General features: G+C 50.1%; 7 protein-coding genes across 7 annotated transcripts; 4 read left to right on the top strand and 3 right to left on the bottom strand.

The window, feature by feature from the left end:
• Positions 1-1,037: 1,037 nt before the first annotated feature.
• AtWU_01467 (methylisocitrate lyase ICL2) lies at positions 1,038-3,113 on the bottom strand (the record flags this gene model as incomplete). Its single annotated transcript, XM_035496581.1, has 6 exons — positions 1,038-1,045; positions 1,099-1,352; positions 1,405-1,828; positions 1,882-2,294; positions 2,344-2,632; positions 2,693-3,113. The coding sequence occupies 6 exons, from the start codon at positions 3,111-3,113 to the stop codon at positions 1,038-1,040; spliced, it is 1,809 nt and encodes a 602-aa protein (XP_035352474.1).
• A 426-nt stretch (positions 3,114-3,539) lies between these two features.
• Positions 3,540-4,341, bottom strand: AtWU_01466 (zinc finger MYND domain-containing protein; the record flags this gene model as incomplete). Its single annotated transcript, XM_035496580.1, has 3 exons — positions 3,540-3,710; positions 3,773-3,931; positions 4,003-4,341. 3 exons carry the CDS (start codon positions 4,339-4,341, stop codon positions 3,540-3,542), a joined length of 669 nt encoding a protein of 222 aa, XP_035352473.1.
• Positions 4,342-7,485: 3,144 nt separating this feature from the next.
• AtWU_01465 (asparagine synthetase B family protein) lies at positions 7,486-9,780 on the top strand (the record flags this gene model as incomplete). The annotated part of the gene is made up of 5 exons (XM_035496579.1): positions 7,486-7,654; positions 7,714-8,171; positions 8,230-8,313; positions 8,369-8,630; positions 8,681-9,780. 5 exons carry the CDS (start codon positions 7,486-7,488, stop codon positions 9,778-9,780), a joined length of 2,073 nt encoding a protein of 690 aa, XP_035352472.1.
• Positions 9,781-10,208: 428 nt separating this feature from the next.
• Positions 10,209-11,038, bottom strand: AtWU_01464 (LamB/YcsF family protein; the record flags this gene model as incomplete). Its single annotated transcript, XM_035496578.1, has 2 exons — positions 10,209-10,845; positions 10,911-11,038. The coding sequence occupies 2 exons, from the start codon at positions 11,036-11,038 to the stop codon at positions 10,209-10,211; spliced, it is 765 nt and encodes a 254-aa protein (XP_035352471.1).
• Positions 11,039-12,744: 1,706 nt separating this feature from the next.
• Positions 12,745-15,954, top strand: AtWU_01463 (Zn(II)2Cys6 transcription factor; the record flags this gene model as incomplete). The annotated part of the gene is made up of 5 exons (XM_035496577.1): positions 12,745-12,868; positions 12,933-13,334; positions 13,492-13,668; positions 13,727-15,667; positions 15,734-15,954. 5 exons carry the CDS (start codon positions 12,745-12,747, stop codon positions 15,952-15,954), a joined length of 2,865 nt encoding a protein of 954 aa, XP_035352470.1.
• A 2,433-nt stretch (positions 15,955-18,387) lies between these two features.
• Positions 18,388-18,972, top strand: AtWU_01462 (cupin domain-containing protein; the record flags this gene model as incomplete). Its single annotated transcript, XM_035496576.1, has 3 exons — positions 18,388-18,485; positions 18,594-18,825; positions 18,946-18,972. 3 exons carry the CDS (start codon positions 18,388-18,390, stop codon positions 18,970-18,972), a joined length of 357 nt encoding a protein of 118 aa, XP_035352469.1.
• A 1,510-nt stretch (positions 18,973-20,482) lies between these two features.
• On the top strand, positions 20,483-22,551 carry AtWU_01461 (serine/threonine-protein kinase; the record flags this gene model as incomplete). The annotated part of the gene is made up of 3 exons (XM_035496575.1): positions 20,483-21,050; positions 21,100-22,414; positions 22,464-22,551. The coding sequence occupies 3 exons, from the start codon at positions 20,483-20,485 to the stop codon at positions 22,549-22,551; spliced, it is 1,971 nt and encodes a 656-aa protein (XP_035352468.1).
• Between the last annotated feature and the right edge of the window lie 18 nt (positions 22,552-22,569).

Below are 22,569 nucleotides of genomic sequence, written 5' to 3'. Positions count from 1 at the left end.
AACCCATCCCAACAAGGAAGGGAAGGTACCTTGAAATGGTAATTACCCTGAGAGGTAACGGGTGTTTCTGATACGCAGTATACTTTTCTGGTCCGCATCTATACTGATTGATTACTGTTGTTTCCAGCCAGATAGTTATTACGCGGATTAATACCGCCCTTATGCCCGTACTTTTTGCCAGGACCCTGTATTTTATGCTTAGCGGTTCGGTTTCTTCCCAGATGATCCACTCCGGAAGGGAAACTTACCAACTAAGCGACATAACGTACATACCAAAGAACGCCGCGGGCATTTCTCCGGTTTCTTTCCCACATTGTTGTGCCAGCACAGCATCCTGAAGATGGCGCAGGATTTTTTCTTCCTTTCGCCGAGGAATTACGTACAGCAATCCCTTGCTGCTTTCAAGACACAGTTCATGGGTAGTGGGAATGACCAGCTCGGATCGCAGTGGGGCTGATAACATCAATGCAACAAACAAGCCTTTCTTAACCGAACCATGGACACATCCATACTAAATACCCTGGGAGAGGGAAACGAACAGGTGTTGGCGCGTGTTAGTATTACTTACGCTCATTCCGAGTGGTACAGACTTTATTTACTAGTTATTAGATCGCAGGAGTTCGTCCTGGATAGCCGATTGGTTAGCAACCAAACCATTTTCTTTCCGCAGGGCTGCATATGATGTATCGCTGCCCGGCAGTTTCATCCGCAACAAACCTGCTTTACAGATCGAATTTACTAATGTAAAATGACACACAAGCCTCGTCACAAGTTCGATACGATGTGACCAGATCTGAAACGGCTCTGTTACCTTCTTGAAGCATAAGGCATGACAAAAAAATTAAATGACATGTTCGGCCAGAGACTTCAGCGCGTATCGTAAATACAACCTGAGAGCATAAGCCGATACAAACCAGTATGCAGTATACTGTGAGCTGAGTACAGTCAAAGCTGAAAAGAAAGCTAATTCTGGTCTACATTACTACATTCAGGACTGATGTCAACGTCAAATATCTACAATATTATCATGCCTCAATCTAGAAGCCTATATAATCAGTTAGTAACTAGTGTTGATGCCACTGAATCGTCGAAACGTACCTTTCTCGGTGTTCCCCTCGCCCATACTCTTACTGCTGCTGCTGCCACTCTGGATAGCTCCGAGAATGCCATCCAGGTATGGAGCACCGCTCCATTTCTGATGGGTCAGCACATCCACGCCCAGTTCCTTCTCTCGGGCCTGAACCATGCGGACATAGGCGAGCATGCCTTCATCCTTGAACGCGCGCGAGAGTTCCGTCGTGATGGTTGCGTTGGTGTGCAAACCGGCGAGGGAGATCAATTGCAGAACAAATCTATGTTGGTCAGCTTCTGTCGACTTTGTGTTCAATGAGACTCTTCACGTACCCATGTTGCGCTAGATCCCAGATGAAGGACTTCAAAGAAGCTTCATCAAAGCCCTGACCCATCCAGTTGAATGATGGGCTCAGGTTGTAAACCAGCTTCTTGCCAGGGTGCGCAGCGCGCACATCACCTGCCAGCTTCGCAGCCTTGGCAACATCCGGATCACCAGTCTCAACCCAAAGAAGATCCGAGTAAGGTGCGAACTCCTTGGCTCGCTTGGTGGCAGCCGCGAATCCAGCACGGTAATGGTAGAATCCCTCCCGGGTGCGGGGGGTATCGCAGGACCAAACCACCGGTGTCTGGGAATAGTCGTCTGCCAGGGCCCTGCGACGAGAGATAGAAAGGTCGGGGTTCTCTTGAACACGCTTCTTGTATGCGTCGCGAGCGGACTGAGGCGCACCCTCTGCTTCAAGGTGTGCATCGACAGCTAAAGAAATCGCGATTAGTCAAGCCACAAATGGAGGTACCAAAGACCCATACCCTCATCAAAAGTGACAAGCTTGTGTCTCTTAACCCAGTCCATCTCGTACGCATCGATTTCTGAAGGAGCAGCTCCTTCTCGCTCCATGGCCTGCAAGGTCTCTGCGAGAGGTTCCACATTCTCCGTAACACCGAGAAGGAACTCGTGGTCGCGCACATCGATAGCACTGCTAATCAGACGTCCGCTCTCCGAGTCCGTACGAGCAATGACCAGGTTCTCTGTTCCCATCATATCCCACTGGAAACGTGCAGCGACAAGCCTGTTGATGTGGTCTCCAATAGGCACAAGGACTTTACCAGCCAAGTGACCGCATTTCTTACCGCCATGAAGCTGGTCCTCGAAATGAACAGCTGCCGCGCCATTCTCTGCAAAAAGCTTAGCCAGCTTCAACACGGCGGACAGCCCTCCGTGTCTAGATACATCAGCCAATCAGTCCTCAAACCCTATATGATATGACATACCCTGTATCTCCGTCTGCAACAATTGGGCGTAGGTAGTCAACGTAGGGTGTATCCTTCCGTTGTTCGGGCGTGAGCTTCCGTCTAGCATCCCATTGCTTCCGATCGTGCAGCTGCTGGGCCTTGAACAAGCGCTGGACCTGGTTTGGAACGGTATTGTAAGGATAGTCACCAAAGTCGGGAGACACCTCGTTGGTAGTAGTCAACAGAGAGGAGCATGCCCAGCCAGAAATGTACAAAACCTCCTGGTTGGGCGCCTGCTGGGTCATCTGTACAGGGTCAATGGCACCCACTGCGGGGAGTTAGCATATGCAAAAAGCCAAGATCGGAAAAGGTCCAATTAATAACATACTGGTGTGAACTGGCTTCCCCTCAGCTGCTCGCTCATTTAGCAAATTAAAAAGCTTCCTTGCCATCAACGAGCTCGGATAGGTCTGCTGCAAAGAGCCCCGTTTGCTAACGACATCCGCGGCCGAATAAGGCCGCTTGATACCCTCGAACCGCGGTGACGCCCACCAAGCTTCCACATCTTTGATTTGTTGCTCATACAAGGCATCTTCAGCAGCACCAGCCTTGTCAGCCGTCGACAGAAGTTGGTATGAATCGCCCGGCAGTGCGGATGACACGAGAGGTTCAACGGGGGGCAACGTTGGTGCCGACATCCGCGGATAACCGCATGTGAACGAGCGCAAGGCAAGGCGAGATGGACTGCCGGCAGTCGAAGTGAGAGAAGGGATACGTCGAGGAATTCGACGAGGAACTGATCGAAGCATCGTCAAAAACTCAAGCAAGAACAGATAGCGAACGGCCTGACATTGAAGGGAAAGGGAGGAATGAGGAGGGATGGGGTGTCTGATGTTTGGGGGACACGGTCCGTTTCTCGGTCGGCCGATCACCAGCCTAACCTCGGTCTGGGGGCGGCAATCCCCCCCGCTTATCCGCGGTCGGCATGGCGCCTTGTGTGGCTCCACAGGTGGCTGGGATAACGGTGTGGTTAAGCTATCCGTGCACTCCGTTCTCGGTGGATTCTAAGATCGAGATAGCATAGAAGTATGGAGTCGCAACCACTTCGTACAGTGTCTGATTATCATAGCTGCGTGCCGTTATTCTACCTATTTGACATACATCCCCCGCGTGGCAGCAAAATTTGTCACATCGAGGCATACCCCATCTCATGGCCACATAGATGTGTAATAGGATCACAAAGCTCGAAGCCCTCTCTCATATGCGTCCCTTAGCATTTGGAAAGAAATCTCGGCAACAGGATCTGTGCGGCCCGTGATTGTCACCAGAGTACGAAAGTCTCTATCTGCAATGATTTTGCACATCTTCTTATGTTCTTTCTCTTCCCATCCGGCTTTCTGGCAATCCTGTAACGATGGAACATAAGCATAAGGATTCATCTCTCGGGAAAGAATCATATACTGCTCACCTTATCACAATACGTAACCACACCACACTTCGCACATCTCAAAAGAGGCTTATCCTTCTTCTCACAGCCATGACACTTCTTGTGTGTGGCAAACCTCGCCGGCCAACATCTCATCTCGTCGCTCAGCTGGAAGAGCACTTTCATATTGCCGGGGAAAAACTAGTAGGTTGAGGTCACCGGTTAGTACGTAGTGCACTTGAAATCACTTTGCAGTGCACTCATAACCATACCTTGAAATACCCATAGTGCTCCTGCCGAACACCCACAGTACCATCGAGAAAGAGATGACGCCTAGGAAACAAGATAGCCATAGTATTTCCGGGCTTCAATTTTGGATCATTCTCAATGGATCTGCCTCGATCACCCGTGTAGAAGGCCACAGTGACAGGCGAGTCGGCCCTATCGAACGTTCTCAGCACAAGTCGCGTGATCCGTTCGATACTGACGATCTCCACGAGTAGACATCCGAAAACACCACCGCCAGTTTCAGGACAGGTATAGTCTCCAGGAAGATCCGAAATGGAGGGGAACACGCTTTGGTCTGCGAGGGAGGCGTAGTTACGCGGCATCTTTGTGGGATGTTGCGACGGTGTGTAGGCCGGTATTTAGTTAGGTGGATCAAGGATGGTAGGAAGAGAAGGGGTAAATGGGTGGATGACCCTTTTAGCATACAGATGCTGAGAAGGATTTCCTGGTCTGTGAGGAGAGTCGAGGTTGGGGTTTGACGCGATAGTAAACATGCTCGATCCACCCCGACGCGTTGCTTTTCGAGTGAATGATGTTTCCTTCTGAAGACATTCCCCATGTCTGAGGGCAGTATTCGTGACCCTGACTAGTATACCATCTGTCGACAGTGTAAACATCATACTTACTAGAAGTCGTAGCTTGCCACAGTGAAAATATCAAACTGTTTCTTTTTGTCACTATCTTAAAGACGAAAGTGAAGTGGATAAGGCTCATCTAGATAGTATAAAAATCACGGACAATCATAGATAGCTCCAGGATACTCCCATAGAAGCGATATATTACACGATCCAGCATGTAACTCTTGAAAAGGATAACACAACTGACACATGGTTCTCTTGACATGTTTCTATGTGCGTCCGAAGAACGAGCAATAGTCTCGCAACAGAGGGAGTACATTAACGGCCTTCACTCACGGCTATCCTCCGATACGCATGGTATGCTGCCATAATGCTGACGAGAGTCTCGTGACCCAGATTCGTCTCTATAGCCGCTACTTTCCACTCATGGGAAGCTCTATTTCGTGAGTGATAGGTGGGCAGCTGATCATCAGAGAAAGCTCGCGACCTAATCCGACCTTCATATCCAACAAAACGTAAATTCCAAGGGAAATGACAATGCAAAGAGGGTATGGGACGAAATCGCCCTCCTTGAAAGATAGGATACTTGTGCAGTAATCTGAATTGTCCCGTTCTTAGTTCGTCATATTATGCTAGTGATTCGCTTTCCCATAGGTCAGACTCACTGCTTTCATGCAGGTCGTAACTACGAACAGCGCCCTAATCTGCCAGCAGGGCAACCTTAAACGCGAGGAAAAGTGGATCTTAATGACAACTCTGAATGACAGAATTACAGGGGTCGTGATAAGACCGAATATCGCCGGTAGGTAGTACAACCTTCTCACTACAGGAACAGACCTTGTAGACTGCCTTGACACACGCAAGGTAGCTTTATGCATCCAGTTGATCGTCAGTTTGATCGAAAAGCCCTGCTACTTACCCACGATAATCCTACGGCATATTCGAGTAAATCAAGATCTAGACTCATCTAAGCACTCGTGATAATGCAAGGCTCATCAGCTATGCCAAATATAGCCCACGTAAGGAACGGCAATCCTCAAACCCTCAGTTATCGTAGCGGTGAGACGCAACGGCCCGCCAAGAAGAGGCTATTGGCACCGGACTGTTAAGCCCCAATAACAAACAAGCGAGATTCAAATCCGGGTGGCGCTCTCCACTAGACCTTTATCAGACAAGGCGCTCGGATCTATGATCAGTGGAATCGCCGCCGGCTCTTTGATATAGTAGTTAGTTCCTAGCCCTGAAGTGGGTCTCCGTCATGAATAGGGCATCCTAATACTATCCCTTGCACCGTCGTGCCCCATCACTCGGATAGATGATTGTGATTGATCTCCGAGAGACGGTGTCTCGTACACGTAATTTAGTTGATTACTAGTGTGCCTAACAAATTGTTCAGCTGAGACTAGTCGCGTAGCTTCAGCAGAGGGTCACACACATGCAGTTGGTCTCCATCGAATTGGAGTAAGTGGTGAGTTATTTAGTAAACCGCGTCGTGGGATGTGGATCAAGGGCGGCGGAACACTTCATAGATCCGAATTTGTTATCTCTATGTGTGTATCTGGCGGCACTGTTGCACAGAAAACGAAGTCAGCATGCAGTTGTAGAACATGGTCAACCCAGAAACCAGATGACGAGAAGATCGAGGGCGAATCCGCGCGAAGAGATAGGGCTGGTTAGTGCTGGTTGGTTTCAGAGTCATGGGGCCTCAAGGCCGGTCCTGGGTTGACCCCACCATCTTCGAACTATCCTAATTGGAGCAAGGCTCACCGAGGAAGAAATGGGTCGAAAGTATTCGATGATACCATTTGGAGACCAATAGGTTTGTTGCGGCCAGCCTCATCCCACTTGTTTGCTACGTGGTAATGAGCTTTCTTTGTGTCATTCAGTCAGCGCGTTGTTTCCGGAGTCCGAGCATTCTGTACCAGCCAAAATGGCTCAGATTATGAGAGACAAACCAGGTTTTGATAGACCATTCTTTGTTGTATATCCCACAGTGGCGCTTGGAGGATAACCTGGTACATAACCATGCTAGGCCATGGCATATGGTCTAAAACTTAATGTAGGCGCTGACATGCCAGCCTTGAATTATCTTGAAGTGTTTTTTGTCGATGTGGGATATGGTTCGTCGGTGTTGCGGTTGAATCGGCTATGCCGGGGAACGTTCTTCCATCTGTGATCCAGTAGATCTGTTCTGAACTGATTTCGAAACACCAATCGGAGGAGCAAGCTAATGCACCATGGATAAGAGCAAGCACGCGGCCCTCGAGCACTACCCACGATGGAAATTTTCGTCCATATACATAGGTGGGGTGCTATTATCGCTTTGATCCTGGAAGATGTTTTTAACTCTATATACTATATTGAGACAGTTGCATATTCAACTTTGCAGATCTCAAAGCATCGGGAGTTGCAGGTATTGGTCGAGTCACTGAGGTGTTGGTCATGAGTTCGTTGCAGAGAAGCTGCACCAGGATAGTCGCTGATATGTTGGAGTCAGGTTTCCACTTTTGACTTCACCATGCCTTCCGTCGTTGCTGCAAGGAGCAACGCGAGGAAGGCACTAAGTCTGCATTTTCGTTGAGCTAACAAACCTGCAGGAAATTGCCGTGGGGGTGTGGAATATTCACTCTCCAAAATGGACAACCCGGTGCCCAAATCTGGTCGTCATTCACCCTCCGGTTCAGGGCTCTCATTTGAGTTATGGAGCCCAACTGTGCATAGGCAAGCGTTGTGTATCAGAACCACGTCTCCTATCGAACCTTGTGGCCGCATGCGTCTTCCCCGAGACCCAAGCTCGAGCTGATTGATTTGTACCTACATAAGGAAGGAAATCTCGCACCTTAAGAGCCGTACCCCTAGCTCCTACATACCGAATACTGGAAGCTAGCCATGTGCGGACTAACAGCTTTTCTTGCCCTCCATGGGAGGACTGACTGGCAGCATGACGAGTTTACCTGCGTTGGAGATTTGGAACAGAAAGTCAACGATAGTCTGGACTTGATTAGACACCGAGGACCTGACGCTCGAGGGCAATGGCTTAGCTCGGACTGTCGAGTTGGTAAGTCCATATAGCGTCGTGAAGAGTGGTATGCAATATTCTAACATTGAGACTCAAAGGGCTTGGACACGTCCGACTTTCAATCATCGACCTGAGCCCCGCCGGAACCCAGCCATTCCACGACAGCGAGGACAGTATTCATGCCGTTGTGAACGGTGAGCTTTATGACTATGACCGTATCAAAGCTGAACTATCGGGCGAATATGACTTCAAAAGTAAGAGCGATTGCGAAATTGTCATTGCACTTTACAAACGTTACGGAGAGTCGTTCCTCTCGCATTTACGGGGCGAGTTTGCTCTAGTCCTCTGGGATGCCCGACGACAGCTGTTCATCGCTGCCAGGGACCGATATGGAATCAAGTCTCTCTACTATACGGTCATAGATGGCCGACTAGTGGTTGCCACTGAGATGAAATGTTTTCTGTCTTTCGGATGGAGTCCTGAATGGAACGTCGCCAATTTGAGGGAGAAAGGCTGGCTGTATGGGCCCCAGATGTACTTCAAAGACGTGAGCCGAGTGAGTGACGAAATCAGTACGACTTCTTTGTACCATGGATCACTGATCATGCAACCAGGTTGGTCCTGGCCAGTACCTCGTTAGCCAAGACTTCAATACTCCTCGGGTGAAATCGTACTGGGATCTTGACTACCCCGATAAAGTGAGCAAGCAATTCGCGCGAGATACTGAATAAATACTAACTTAATCCTACACAGCATCATGTCTACCCGCGCTCAGAAGAAGAGACGGTGGCCAGAGTCCGGGAGCTTCTCCTAGAATCAGTGCAACATCGCCTTCGTGCTGACGTGGGTGTTGGCGTATTCTTAAGTGGAGGGCTGGACTCTTCGGCGATTGCGGGTATGACGGCACATATTATTCGACAAGGCCAGAGCCTAGGAAACGATGCAAGCGGAAACCTCTCCAACCTAAGCTGTTTTACGGTCCAGTTCGATAAGACCAGTGGCTTGGATGAATCAGGTACGTGTCACTGGTCCTCCATGGTTCCACAATCCACTTACCAGTTCCAGATGTCGCCCGGAGAACGGCCGAATGGCTGGGAGTTGATTTCCACCCAGTAATTATGGACGAAGAGGCCATTGCTTCCAGACTAGAAGATACAGTGTGGCATACAGAGACGCCCATACCCGACGTGAATGGAATGGGCCGCTTAGCCCTCGCAGAGGCCGCCCATGCAGCAGGCAAAAGAGTCGTGCTCACCGGCGAGGGGTCCGACGAGCACTTCGCTGGCTATGCAGACTTCATATGGCGTTACATACTAGAACCAGACCATTCATGGGCCTCATCGGACACCATGGCTGAACTACCGGAGGCACGGAAGGCCGCCCAAGCGTTAATCGCAAAAGGCTTTCTAGGCGCACTTCCCCCTCCCTCTGATACGGAGGCTTCACAAACTCTGAACGATAGTTCCGTATTCCCCAGATTCAACGCATTATTCCAGCCACGCTTCCAAAAGTGGGTCTACAAAGACAGTCACAATCGCCCTGAGCTGTTGTTTGCCAGAAGCTTCAGTGAGAAGGTCCTCGCAGACGTGGCTACAAAGTGGCATCCGTTGCATTCAACAGGATACCAATGGACGAAAAGTATATTGGCCAACTATATTCTCCGGTACCTAGGGGACAACATCGACATGGTGTACCAGATTGAGTCGCGACCGCCTTTCCTTGACCATCATCTCACCGAATATGTGAACGGGATCCCCCCTAGTCTGAAAATCAAATACTGCTCTGCGACAAAGTCCTTTCGTGAGAAGCATATTCTTCGCGAGGCAATGAAGCCATTCGTCACCGAGGAGGTCTATAAGCGCACGAAGCAACCTTATGTCGGTCCAACAAAGTACAGAAAGAATGGGCCGGTGTATAGGATCCTCGAGAAGTTAGTGACAGAGGCCAATGTCAGGGCTCTGGGGTTCTTGGAGTGGCGTGGGGTACAGGAGGATTTCGTGAGAGCCTTTCGCGATCATGATACGCTGTCGTTCAAGAATACACTATCGGTGGCTCAGATGGTCGTTCTTGGGAAGCGGTTCGGGGTCAAGACGGCGGAAGATCCTCAAAGAGAGGTGGTGACGTATGAAGGGACGGAGAATGCGATGCTTAGGAGTCGGTTGTAAGATATGCTGTGTCGAGACTCAGATAGTTAGCACAGCGAATGCAGTGAACTGAAGCATTGTTCAGCTAGTTATGGTGCTTTGGAGAACCAGTCAGTATCAGCCTTTGTGCGTGGCAGTGGGAGACAGAATCGGATAGTCAAGACGGCAGGCTTATGGCAACACTTCATGTAGAATAGTGAGATCAATTAGAATCGTTCACCTGCCAGTCCTCTTCGTCAAGAATTGAAGGCTTAGGTCATCATCTGCAAGGGGTGGTTAGGTTGATTCAACTGTGTGAATGTACTATAATCTCACCGAAGCTTTGAAGATGAGCGGTAGGATCTACTATTAGCTTACTCCCCAGGAAACACCAAGCATGAAACACCCACCCACATCACCTAATAATTCTATTCAACACTAAACGCCATCACTACCCTCCCCACCGCCCATCAAGCAAACCCATTCGCCTTATTAAACTCGTCAACCACCTCCCTCGTCGCCTTCACAATCTCCAAACACCCCGGCGAATCCGAATGACAACAAATGGTAACCGGATAATCCTTAACCCCCATCTGCACCACCGACCCATCAACAGCCGTGGCCGACGAATCCTCCACCTGCTGCCTCACATGCGCCTTGACATCCTCAATCTTCCACGGCTTCTTCTTCCGATCAATCACCAGCATGCCATCCGGCCCGTACTTGACGTCTCCGAACAGCTCCGCCCAGAACGGCACCCCCAGCTCCTTCGCCGCCTGCTCCATGTATGTTCCTCCGAGTCCCACGACCGGTACCCCAGGTGGTATTCCCCTTATGACGGCCCGCGCGACTTCTAGGTCGCGACACATCATGCCGTAGAGCACGCCGTGCGGCTTGACGTGGTGGAGGGGGATGTTTTCGCGTGCTAGGAAGCCTTGTAACGCCCCGACTTGGTAGATGACATTTGCGGTGTGTTCTTCCGGGCTGAGCTTCATTTCGCGTCGGCCGAAGCCTTGCACGTCGGGGAGGCCGGGGTGGGCGCCGATCGATATGTTGTGCTTTTTGCACAGGGAGACGGTTTCTTGCATTATTAGGGGGTCACCAGCACTATATCGGGGAGGAGGGGGTTAGCTTGGGGTGATTGTTTGGGGTTATGAGAGGTTGCTGCTTACTGAAATCCGCAGGCTACGTTGGCCTGGTCGATGAGGGGGATGAGTTCTTCGTCCGGGCCGCATTTGAAGTTTCCGTAGCCTTCGCCGAGGTCGACGTTGATGAAGACTTTGGTTCGTAGGGGAGGCATGGTGGTGAGAGTGGTTATGTGGTTTAGGGGTACCTTGTATGTGTGAAGTGGGTGACGATATATGGGATGGTTGTAAAATTAACTGTTAAGCTGTTGGAATACGTTCATGGTTGGTTCCATGGTCCTGGGAAGTGGGGTTGTTGGAGGCGGGGAATTGCCTATCGTAGTGTTGCGCTGCATTGGCTGCATTGTGCCTAAATTTTGGGCATCATCACGTATGCCGCATAAAATTGACTTCAGTGGCAACCTGGCATCTTTATCGATGCCTTGGAGATCTCCCAAAGCCAATGTCTTGGAGGGATTACAACGACCCACTTGCGAGGGGTTCGCTGTGTCCGTCCAAAATAGCGTGCGGAGTAGGGATCCATTATCCCCTCATCTTCCCGGCGCCTTATCTCTCCCTCCCTTCCTCCCGCTCTCGGTTTCAGATCAATGCCGAAATCGGTCAATAAGGACCAACACCCAGGTGACATCAACCCATCAAAAGCTCGACCTTTTCAAACTAGGTTCTCCTATGACGGCCCCCACGCCAAAGGACCCCAATGTAGCCTTATGTTGATACAACCCAGATTGTCAGGAGCGTACAAAGGATACTCGTGAAACACGTTCCGCACAACTGGGCACGCATAATTCCAAATACTTACTGCGAGCATGCCGTTATCCCGTCCGGATTGCTATTCTCCAAAGCAGGGAAAGCTTAGGTGTTGCACCTGATGCTAGCTGTGCGACTGGGCCTTGCACACAATACCGGGATGCATTCGGTTGCCAACCAGAGAGAGAGCCATTCGAGTGACGTTGAATGTCCCGGGGATTGGAACAAACACGAGGCCAGCAGTCATCCTGGAGACCAGCTTGATTCTTACTCGTGGATCTATCCGAGGGCGGAAGACATTGTCTAACATCTGGGAACAGGCGACAACCTTGTATAATAAGTCTAGACCATGGCATTGTAGTTGTATTCCTGGCAAACGGACAGTGTCGGGTCGACTGACCACATGCCCTCCTTGGAGTTCCGCCATGCTGATCGGAGCGTTTCATTGCAGATGGCACTTGTCTAAAGAATGGGCAGATTTTGAGAAGAGTTTTGATTGAAAGTCCGGTGCTGCTGATTGCTTGTCCTACCCATTGCGGAGCGGTCAACCGTTATCCAGGAATGGATGTTTAGGATGGTGTGGGACCTAGATAGGATGGACGGACGGTAAGTCAAGTAGTAGAGGGACGTTTGGAGCCTGTTGCCTACTGGGAGATGTCTGTACAATCGTAGTATCTTCTGCTTTGTGCTTCGGTGGCTGTGAAGTCGAGGATAAGCCGGCAGGTGACAAGGCGAGGCGGTCGAATAGGAACGCGGGGATTACCTCCCTCCACCACCCACCAACTGCAATCAACTGCTGTCGCCCACACCGGCTGAACCTCTCCGATCCCTCTCAACTTCATCCTGCTCCCTGGTGGCGTCTGTCATCCTATCCCCGCCTCGCAGCGTTGTTTCAACATCGTCTGTGGTGTCCCCTGTGTTCAGTAACCCCTTCTTGAGCAACTGCTGCCATCTTCGTATTTTTATCTTGAATTTAAAAAAAAAAAAAAAAATGCACTCACTGGTCGACGGGCATTTTCGTCCTCGCAAACCGTGGCGTTTGTCTCTTCCCCTCCCGCCTCCATCCATTATCATCGAAACCTGCATGAAAGGGAGTGTTCTAGCTCCAATCGCCATGCTTCCAATGGAGACCCGGCTCTTGTCTGAGCTCCTACCTCGGATCGACGAATCCGCGTCGCACAACTTGCACCAGCTGTCTCCGCAATCTGCTGCTCTAGTGCAACTCTTATCACCTGGAGGTCCCTCTCTCTCCTCACCGTCTGGGGCCGTCTCGGGGCGTTGAGTTATCTATCGCACATCCAGGCTTTCCCTATCTTTTCTGTTTCCCTGCCATCGGACAGTCAAAACAGCCTTATCTGCTTTCGAAGTCTCCACGAAAGCTGTTCGGTTGCTCTCCCCTCTTCCCTTACCACCACCTAGTTGACGAGGTCAACCCCCTCCCTCTTTCCTCGGACAACTATCTTCCTTCTCCTCATACTTTTTATGACACGTTCCATCTGGAATCGGTTTATGTCATCGTCACATCAGCTTCCGACATGGAAGACATTAACATCCCTTCCCCATCTGCTATTCTAGACGTTCAACGTCCCTCCGCATCGGCTGTCGGGCATTCCAACCCGTCTGTCTCTCCCAAGAACTCGACTGCAGGCCAGCGAGGTGCTGCCAAAGATCGTAGCAAGCCGAAGCAGACCAAGAGCCGTAACGGTACGGTATCATTACTTTTCTACTAGTTTTAGCGCGATGGGCATGGAGGGCGACAGATGTGTTGAAATAAGAGCACAAGAGGCATGAGCAGAGTGACAAGGGCACAGACGCTCCAAAAGTCGCAGCGCGCTGACGTCTTATTGTTCACCTTATCCAGGCTGCCAGACTTGCAAGGACAAGCGATTGAAATGTGACGAGACCAAGCCAAGTTGTATTCAATGTAGGAAGCGAAACGTGACATGTGAAGGATACATAAAGAAATTCAAATGGCGCAACGGCTTTGGGCAGAAGAATTTCGTTGGGGGAACGAATGGCAGTGCAAATACAAAGAAAGGTATGCTAACAGCCCCAGGCCATCTCAACTTTAGGGTGTATTGCTGACGTTCCTTTAGCTATCCAATATCAGTCTAATGAGAACCCAAGTACAGAAAGTTCAGGAACCCATATTCCACAAAACCAAACCAGGGCATCAAAGTCACAGCAAGCTGCCTCTAGCCTTCCTTGCATGGGCTCGGGGTCTTTTATGGATCTTGCTGACCTGACCTCGAAGAATGCATCGCCTTCAAAACGGTCCAACAGGCGTTCATTCAGCGACAAGGATTCGTTTGGCAACCCAGATGAGTTTATTGGTCAGCTAACGCCAGTGAGCTTCAATGACGACATTCTCGCATCGTCATTCACAGACGTCTCGCCTTCAGACCAGATTTCTTGGATTTCTGATGTCTCATTGGCTGCAGTAGAGCAAATGCCGGGTAATGAGCGCGAGCCCAAATGTGAATTTGGGCGCAACAACTCCTATGCAGAAGAAGGTTTTAGCTTCGAAGGATTGATGGAGGTTGATGATGAGGATATTGAGGAGATAGTACGAAGGCCCGACCGAAGCATGAAGTCCGGGCGGCCGGAGAACGCCAACAGGAACATCGCTCCGCACCAGGAACTATTCAACATCTGCAGAGAACCCAACCTCGGCATTGCAAGCCCAGAAATGCTGGTTTTGCAGTTTGATAGGGTGACGTGTGGAATATTGTCTGTAAAGGACGGTGTCCACGAGAATCCGTGGCGAACTTTGATCTGGCCGTTGGCTAAAGAGACACCAGCTCTGTATCATGCTGTGTTCTCGCTTGCTGCCTTCCATTCAAGCAAAGAGTTTCCAGCCTTGCGAGTTCACGGTGTGGATCACATGCGCCAGAGCATCACCCACTTGGTGCACGACATACGGAACATGAGGGTTGATGCAGCATTAGCGACGAGCCTAGCGCTTGCGTTTGCCGATACCTGGGACCAACACACTCGTACCTGCATTCAGCATCTAAAAGGTGCCAAAGCACTAGTCTCACAAGTGGTGGGGCTCGGTGCTCAAGGCGAAATGCGTGGGATTAACCTGAGCAGGGTGCGTTTCCTTTACAATACGTGGCTGTATATGGACGTAATTGCTCGCTTGACCTCTCGTGAGGAATCGGGGGATCTGGAGGTGAACGCTCCTTTTTTCCAACTCCCAAGCCACGCTGTACATGAGATTGATCCTCTGATGGGCTGCGCTACGACGCTTTTCCCTCTGATAAATCAAGTGGCTCGGTTGGTTCAACGTGTTCGCAAGACAACATCTAATTCCATCTCGCTTATTTCGCAAGCCATAGAACTGAAAAGGCTTGTTGAGCAGTGGGAACCACCGCAATTCTTCGAGCCTCCAGAGGACCCATCTTCCGAGGTCCAGCATAGTATTCAAACAGCCCATGCTTATCGCTGGGCAACACTGTTATACCTTCACCAGGCGGTACCTGAGATGCCTTCAGAGCCGACCTCCGAGCTTGCCAAGCGCGTGCTGATTTTGTTGGCTACCGTTCCTTCAAGTTCTCGAACCCTGATTATCCAGATGTTCCCTCTGTTGGCGGCAGGATCCGAAGCAGAGCAAGAGGATGATCGTCAGTGGGTGTTGAGCCGGTGGGAATCTATTCAAACCCGCCTCATGCTGGGCTCAATTGATCGCTGCATTGAGATAGTCCGCGAAGTATGGGCACGCAGGGATGCTTTCGAAGATGAGAAACAACGGTTGCGGGGATCGTCTGGGCGTGGGATCAACTCTGTCATGGAGACTTTGACGAACGATAGAGTGCCTCTCACTAGCCTTGGGTCGAATGACCAGAGGGCCCGTAGTACCTACGCCAAGGAGCCGTGGAGGAGGACGATCCAGGAGGAATGGTTGGCCTCTAAGGCTACTATTGGAAACTCGCGACGGAGCTCCGCTATCTCCCCGTTGGAGAATATTGAATTCGAAAAGACGGTTCGGGGCAAATTGCACTGGATCAACGTAATGCAAGATTGGGGATGGGAAGGTATGTGTGAGCTTTTGCTTGCTGTTTCATTGAATCTGCCTTGCTATTCGTACTTGTGAACACCAGCTCATTCATATAGTGTTCCTCGGTTAAGACCAGTGTCTAGTGTGTTCGACACGAGCGCATCTTCATCACCGGGCGGGGGCGGCCATCACGATCGTTATTCTTGCTTCCTTTCCGACGTGGCTGCTCGAGCTGGGTATTTTGATCGGAATTGCTCGAGCTGGTATTTGTCTCGGACTCTTCAGCTGGGTCCTCTGTTGGAGAAGCTGGGGGCTTATTCTTAGCCAGATACGATCGGAGGGATGCCAGATAAGGCTCCAGGTCACTCGTTATGGACACAGTAGTAGCCATGGTTGCGAGGGCTGTACAATGATTGCTTGGAGATGATTGAACGATTGAAGGATTGATGGCGCGACGGAGAATATATGCTTTTTGGATTGCTTGAATGGGTATTGTCGCGCGGGGTCTTACACTGGAGCTTGAAATCAGCAAGGCGTTCTGCGATGAGTGTAGCAAATAGTCACATTCTTTACGGGACTACCTGGAAGTTTTGTCAGGTCCCGGGTGCTTTCTTTTGGAATAAATTAATGTCGAGCTATGGCGTGTCGGTGTATGGTCTTGAGTGTCGCTAGGGAAGAGAATGATTTCCGACCGAGATTACTGGCAGACTGAATGGCGCATGGGACAGACGATAGTAGTTCGCAAGGGGAGTGTACTATGAGTACTAGGATTGACTGGTTGGCGATTTGAATATAGGTCTGAATGGGGGCAGACAGGCGATGGTAGGCGGGCAGTCAACAGTCAGTCGCAGGGGACAGTTTCTGAGAATGGTCGATCGTATACAACTGTCTACAAGATGAACAGTCGGGGCGTATATGCGAGTCGACGATGGTTATGCTGCTAGGAAGTAGTTGAGGGGTTTCTGCGTGAGGAAGAAGATCTGCATTGGGTGGCCGTAGTGTTTTTGCTGCTTGGGCTGTTCGGTCGGCGTACTTTTCTTGTCGATAGTCGAGTTCCTTTCTTTCTTTCCTTTTCTTTTCCTTCTTCTTTGCTTCTTCACTTACCAGAAAAGAAAAGGATCAAGACTGCAAGACAAAGGTGGGAAAAGCCAGCGTTTTAAGACCGGCCGATCCCCACCAAAACCCGCAGGACTACGGGCTTAGTTCAGCTTTTGCTTTTACTTGCTTAGGAAAAGGGAAAGGTTGAGTTAGTTTTTTTTACTCTGCTTAGTTAGTCAGTTAGTTAGTTAGTTTCCTTTTTTTTTCCCTCTTTTCTTCGCCTGTCGTGGTCTGATTTCGGATCTTGCTTTGCCTTGCATGGGGAGTGATTTTAGTAGGAATTATGCAAGTAAATCTGCGGATGAGCTAACCTACTTTTTCTTTTCTTTTCTTACCGTATGGAGAGGAGAGTCTGGTGGTGGGTGCTGAAGATACATACACACTCACTCTTGATAGGGGAAGAATCCCCGGTGGATGGGGTGGGTGGGGAAGGGAGTTGGAGAGAAGAAAGTGACTGACTGACTGACTGATGGATAGGATAGGATAGGATAGGCTTTACAAGTTCGGCTTTACTGAACTGGGCAGGTGGATGATCATTCTCTGAAAGTGGAGAGGAGGGGGAGGGGATGGTGGCTCAGACACTCACTGCATGTGAGCTGTTTTTTTCTTTCTCTACAGAAAATGAGGGTATGGTCAGGTGGATTGAACTAGTTAGGATATAGGGTTATTAGAAATTGATTTTAAAGTCGTCATGGATGATGATAATGACGAGTTTGGTCAGTTGCTTTGCTTTGCTTATTCTGGCTGTTGTTGGATTTTGTGGTTGAGTATAGTAAGTACAAAGTATAAGATTTGCTGGGGTGAGACGGCGTCAGCAGCATGGAGTTGAGGGGAAGAGGGGATGGATTGGATGGATACTATGCGAGGGGGGGCATAACTACTTACTGACTAGTAGTTAGTTAACTAGGTACTACTTACTAAGTAACCTTGATATCGTATCATATCATATCATATCAAATCCACGAGGATTGGTCGGAAGTACTAACCCATCTGGGGTAAAATATCCTGTTTTTGCTTGTCTGCTTGCTTCTCTGTCTGCTCGCTTCCCCTGCCGTGCGTCGGATGTCCATGCCTTCCTTGCCTTACTTGATCTTACTCAATAGGTCTTGGTTCCTTTTCGGATGTGGTATCCTATCTATCTATTCTAATTTTTTTCAAGGATAGTCGATAGTAGTGGTACTCGGTACATACTATACCTGTCTCTCTCTCTATCAGTAACTATCAAGGGCACCCCGGTTTACTCCTCCCTATCTATCACTTTTCGGAACTGAGCAAATTCCCCTCATTGAGTTTCACTACTCTGCTTGCTTACTAACTGGCTACCCCTCAGTTCGCCAACTCCTACTGGGATTGTACTGTTCTATGTCTACTATATGTCGAAGCGTGCTATCTATCCCACTACGGGAGTCGGATCCGTGGGAAGAGAGTCAAACAAGCAGCAATAGCAAAGAGGAGGAGAATGAATCGGATCTCTCCGCACGAGTATAGGTAATCCGTTGTAGGTAATGAGATCAGAAATGAGCGAGGATAATGTTGGAGAGGTATTGGTATAAAATGCCAATAACCTCCCAGTATATCTAGAGAATGGAATATTAGAAGACACTCATACAAGTACTTACTATCTATTTGTGACTACTGCTACAAATCTCTACACCAAACATGGCCATCGCATTCAAGCACCACCCTCGATCCCAACAAACCTATGAGCCTCCGCTCATTGCCAATGAGAATGCCTTTTTGGGGGATGTGGATTCGAGGTATACCCCATCCCATTCCTTTTACTAATTAATCTTTTTCCCCCATGCTATCTCATAGTAATGAGTGTACGAGTATGTTCGATTAGACACTAAAAATGGAATGTATAGTGACAGCTACAACCCCGAAAAACCCATTTCGGCCGGTTTCTACCGTCTGGAAAAGGGTACCCCACTCGTGTACGAATACACCTTCGATGAGATGAAGATCATCCTGGAAGGCAAGTTCGAGATCTCGGATGAGACCGGCCAAAAGGTTGAGGCTTTTCCCGGGGATGTGTTTCATTTTCCCAAGGGGAGTAAGGTGACTTTTACGACGCCGTCGTATGGGTTGGCTTTTTTTGTGAGTATTCCTTTTCAATCTTCATTTTTATTTTTTATTTTGTTTCGTTTTTGCTTCTGTATCCTGCTTCTTTTCAATGCTTTGTTTTTCGCCTGGTTGCTGACTGAATGATGGTGGTAGACGGGACAACGGGCCAAGACTGTCTGAGTGATGATGTAATTGAAATATCCTGGGTTGTGTTGAATTAAATTCCTTGCTGGTAAAACGGGCTATTTATTACTATGTATTTATTGAGGAAGAGAGGGGGGGGGAGGGGGGATAGTAGTCTAGTTGATGGCTGGGAGATGAACCATGGTTTGGGAGACAGAAAGGTTCCACTGCTTATGGGAGCGGTTCCTTGGTTGTGTTTACGGGAAGTGTAAACAAGAACCAGGGCGCGATGACGCCGGTGTGGATTGCACCCCTCTTCTCTAAATCAACTTGCTAGTACTAGTATTGTTTCAATGTTGGAATTGCTTTAATTTAAAAGAATGGAATTGTTGTAGTCTAGACCGAAACACTGATGTTGTGTGACTGTCAGTGTCAGAACTGTCTGTATACACCCGATGGATGGGGATAAAATTTAGCATCACCACCACCACCAACCAATTCTCCTCCCTTCCCTCCGTAAATGATCAACTCAGATCTGCCCCATGGGATCGGAGACGATCTCACCCAACAAGGTTCCAGATATAGAAGGACGACTAGTTTCACCCAGATTGCTGGACACACTAGTTTCTCACCCCTCCTCGTCTAAAGGTAGTTGAGTGGGAAAATGACGTGCAGAGACACTCTGACTGGTGGTGGGAGAAGATGACTCCATCCTCAGCCTCATGAGTTCCCCAATCACCAGCCGAAAGGGCGTCAGGAACGAGATTGACTCGCGGCTGGCCCTGGCATCGTCACCAGCATTGGAGAGCAGATGGGATCGGAACAAGGGAGTTACCCCAGCAACGTTGCGATGGTCGCAGAGAGAGGGGCGGCGCAGAGTTGGATCGGTGGCATCTCGTTGGTCTGTTAAGTCAAGAGTGGCTGGTTCTCAGCTGCGGCTCATCTTTTGCTTTGCTGAAGTTAAACTGTAACTGGGAGAAGAAAGGGAAAAGTGGATGAGTTGAGAGAAAGGAAGGAAGCAAAGAAAGAAAGAACAGTAAGAAAGTTGAGAAAAGAATATTCACTTTCTTGAACTTCCACTTCCTTTCCCCCCTCTCTTTCCCCTTCCTCCCTACTTCATTCAACAACTTCCTCTTTCTCCTTCTTCTTCTCTTTCTTCCTCCCTCTTCTTCATCATTCCCAATCACTTCCATCGGGCATCGTCTCTTTCTCCCCTGACTGACTGACTTGTTCTCGTCGGGTCATCGTCCTTGCTTCTCTCCATTCCTGCCCGAACAAAGTCATTGATCTTCACTGTCTCCTCTTCTTCCTCGTTGCTTTTTCCTGTCTCTCCACCCCTTCTTTGCTTTTTTTATCTTCCGTTTTGTTTTCCATCCCATTTCTTTTTCCATTTGCTTGGGACTCCGAGTCTCTCTACTCGTGCTTTAATTTCCTATCCCTCGTTCCTTTTTAATCTCCCCGCCACGACCTCTCCCACCTCGCGGTCGTTATTAGAGACCCCCGTGTCTGTGAGCTGGTCCATACCTCCTTAGTTGAGAACGGTCGCCAGCACACTTCCGAGCCCAACATGGCTCTCAATATCGACACCTCAGATCGCCCGGGCCTCCGTCTCCCCAACCCGCCGCCACTCCTTCATACTCGTGCCGGAAATGAAGCTCTCGATCGCCCCTCCACACCCGCTGAAAATGGCTTCACCAGCCCCGTGCAAACCCCCCAAGGGAGTCCCAGCAAAAATCGCATGCCACCCGGCGCAATCGACCTGCCCAACGTGTTCGAAAAAGCTCTCAAGCTGAACCCCACCTCGCCCACCAAAGGCACCTATAACCACTACAACCACCCCATGTTCGCGCCGCCCCGATCCGGCGAGGACTTTACCGAAAGTGTCATCCGTCAGCCACCAGGCAGTCCCACGCGCAAAGCCAACAAAGAAAACACCCCTCCCAACTCCACCCGTCTCACCAAAGACCTCGGTCCGAACCCCGCGGCTGCTGCCATCTCCCGTCATGAGCCATACCAGCAACGAGATCTCGAGAGTATTCAGCGTCGTCAGGTTCCCATGCGGGGGTTGACCCCGGAGGAGTTGGAGAAGCTGCAGAATCCTAGAGTTAAGCGATTGGTAAATGTGACACAACTTTGTAGGTGCCATACCTTGCAGGTATTCCAGTGTATTGGCTAACTGTTTAGACTTCCTCGATCACTACTTTGATTTGTTGAGCTACGTACACAACCGCCAAAACCGCTATGCGCAGTTCCGGTCTTCCAACCCCGAGCCCCCCGCCACTCCGATGGAGACGTATGAGCCCGCTCTGCTGAAATATCTGGGTCGGGAACGGGCCCACCTCCGCAAACGCCGCACTCGACTCCGCCAGCACGACTTTCAGATCTTGACTCAAGTGGGCCAGGGAGGTTACGGACAGGTCTATCTGGCGCAGAAGAAGGATACGAGGGAGGTGTGCGCGCTCAAGGTGATGAGCAAGAAGTTACTTTTCAAGTTGGACGAGATCCGCCATATTCTCACTGAGCGCGATATCTTGACGGCCGCCAAGAGCGACTGGTTGGTCAAGCTGCTGTACGCGTTCCAGGATGACGACCAGATCTATTTGGCAATGGAGTATGTGCCAGGAGGTGACTTTCGCACGCTGCTGAACAACACCGGAGTTTTGCACAATCGCCATGCTCGGTTCTACATTGCAGAGATGTTCAGCTGCATTGATGCGTTGCATGCGTTGGGATACATTCACCGTGATTTGAAGCCGGAAAACTTTCTCATTGACTCAAGTGGTCACGTCAAGCTGACCGACTTTGGCTTGGCGGCGGGTATGCTAAACCCTGGCAAGATTGAGTCCATGCGGGTGAAGCTGGAGGAGGTTGGCAACACGCCGGTGCCGTTCGGTCGCCCCATGGAACAGCGTACGGTGGCAGAGCGTCGCCAGGGCTATCGGTCGCTACGAGAGCGCCAGGTCAACTACGCCAAGTCGATTGTTGGGTCGCCCGACTACATGGCACCCGAAGTGCTGAAGGGTGAGCAGTATGATTTTACGGTCGACTACTGGAGTTTGGGATGCATGCTCTTCGAGGCCCTCGCCGGATACCCGCCGTTTGCGGGCGCGACGGTGGACGAGACGTGGCAGAACCTGAAGAACTGGCAAAAGGTGCTCCGCAAGCCGGTGTACGAAGACCCGAACTACTTCCTGTCGCGACGCACGTGGGACCTCATCACCAAGCTGGTGGCGTCGAAGGAGAAGCGGTTCAAGAACATCCAAGAGATCCACGCGCACGACTACTTCAGTGAGGTGGACTTTAACCATCTGCGCGAGCAGCGTGCGCCGTTTGTGCCCGAGCTGGATTCGGAGACAGACGCGGGCTACTTTGACGACTTTACCAACGAAGCGGACATGGCCAAGTACAAGGAGGTTCACGACAAGCAACGCGCGCTAGAAGAGATGGCGGAGCGTGATGATAAGATGAGCAAGGGATTATTTGTTGGATTTACATTCCGGTAGGCTTCCCCATCAACTGTGTATCTGTAGATATGCTAACAGCAACAGACACCGCAAGCCGGCCATGGACGGGCTAGGCCGCGGCTCACCGCGCAAACCGATCGCGACGGACGGATCATTCGGAACGATGTTTTAGACTGCATGAATGACGGGA

The sequence above is a fragment of the Aspergillus tubingensis genome (genome assembly GCF_013340325.1).
Source record: "Aspergillus tubingensis WU-2223L DNA, scaffold_3, whole genome shotgun sequence".
NCBI classification, from domain to species: domain Eukaryota; kingdom Fungi; phylum Ascomycota; class Eurotiomycetes; order Eurotiales; family Aspergillaceae; genus Aspergillus; species Aspergillus tubingensis.
Note: the sequence above shows the minus strand (reverse complement) of the source record. Positions and strands in the feature narration are given on the sequence as shown.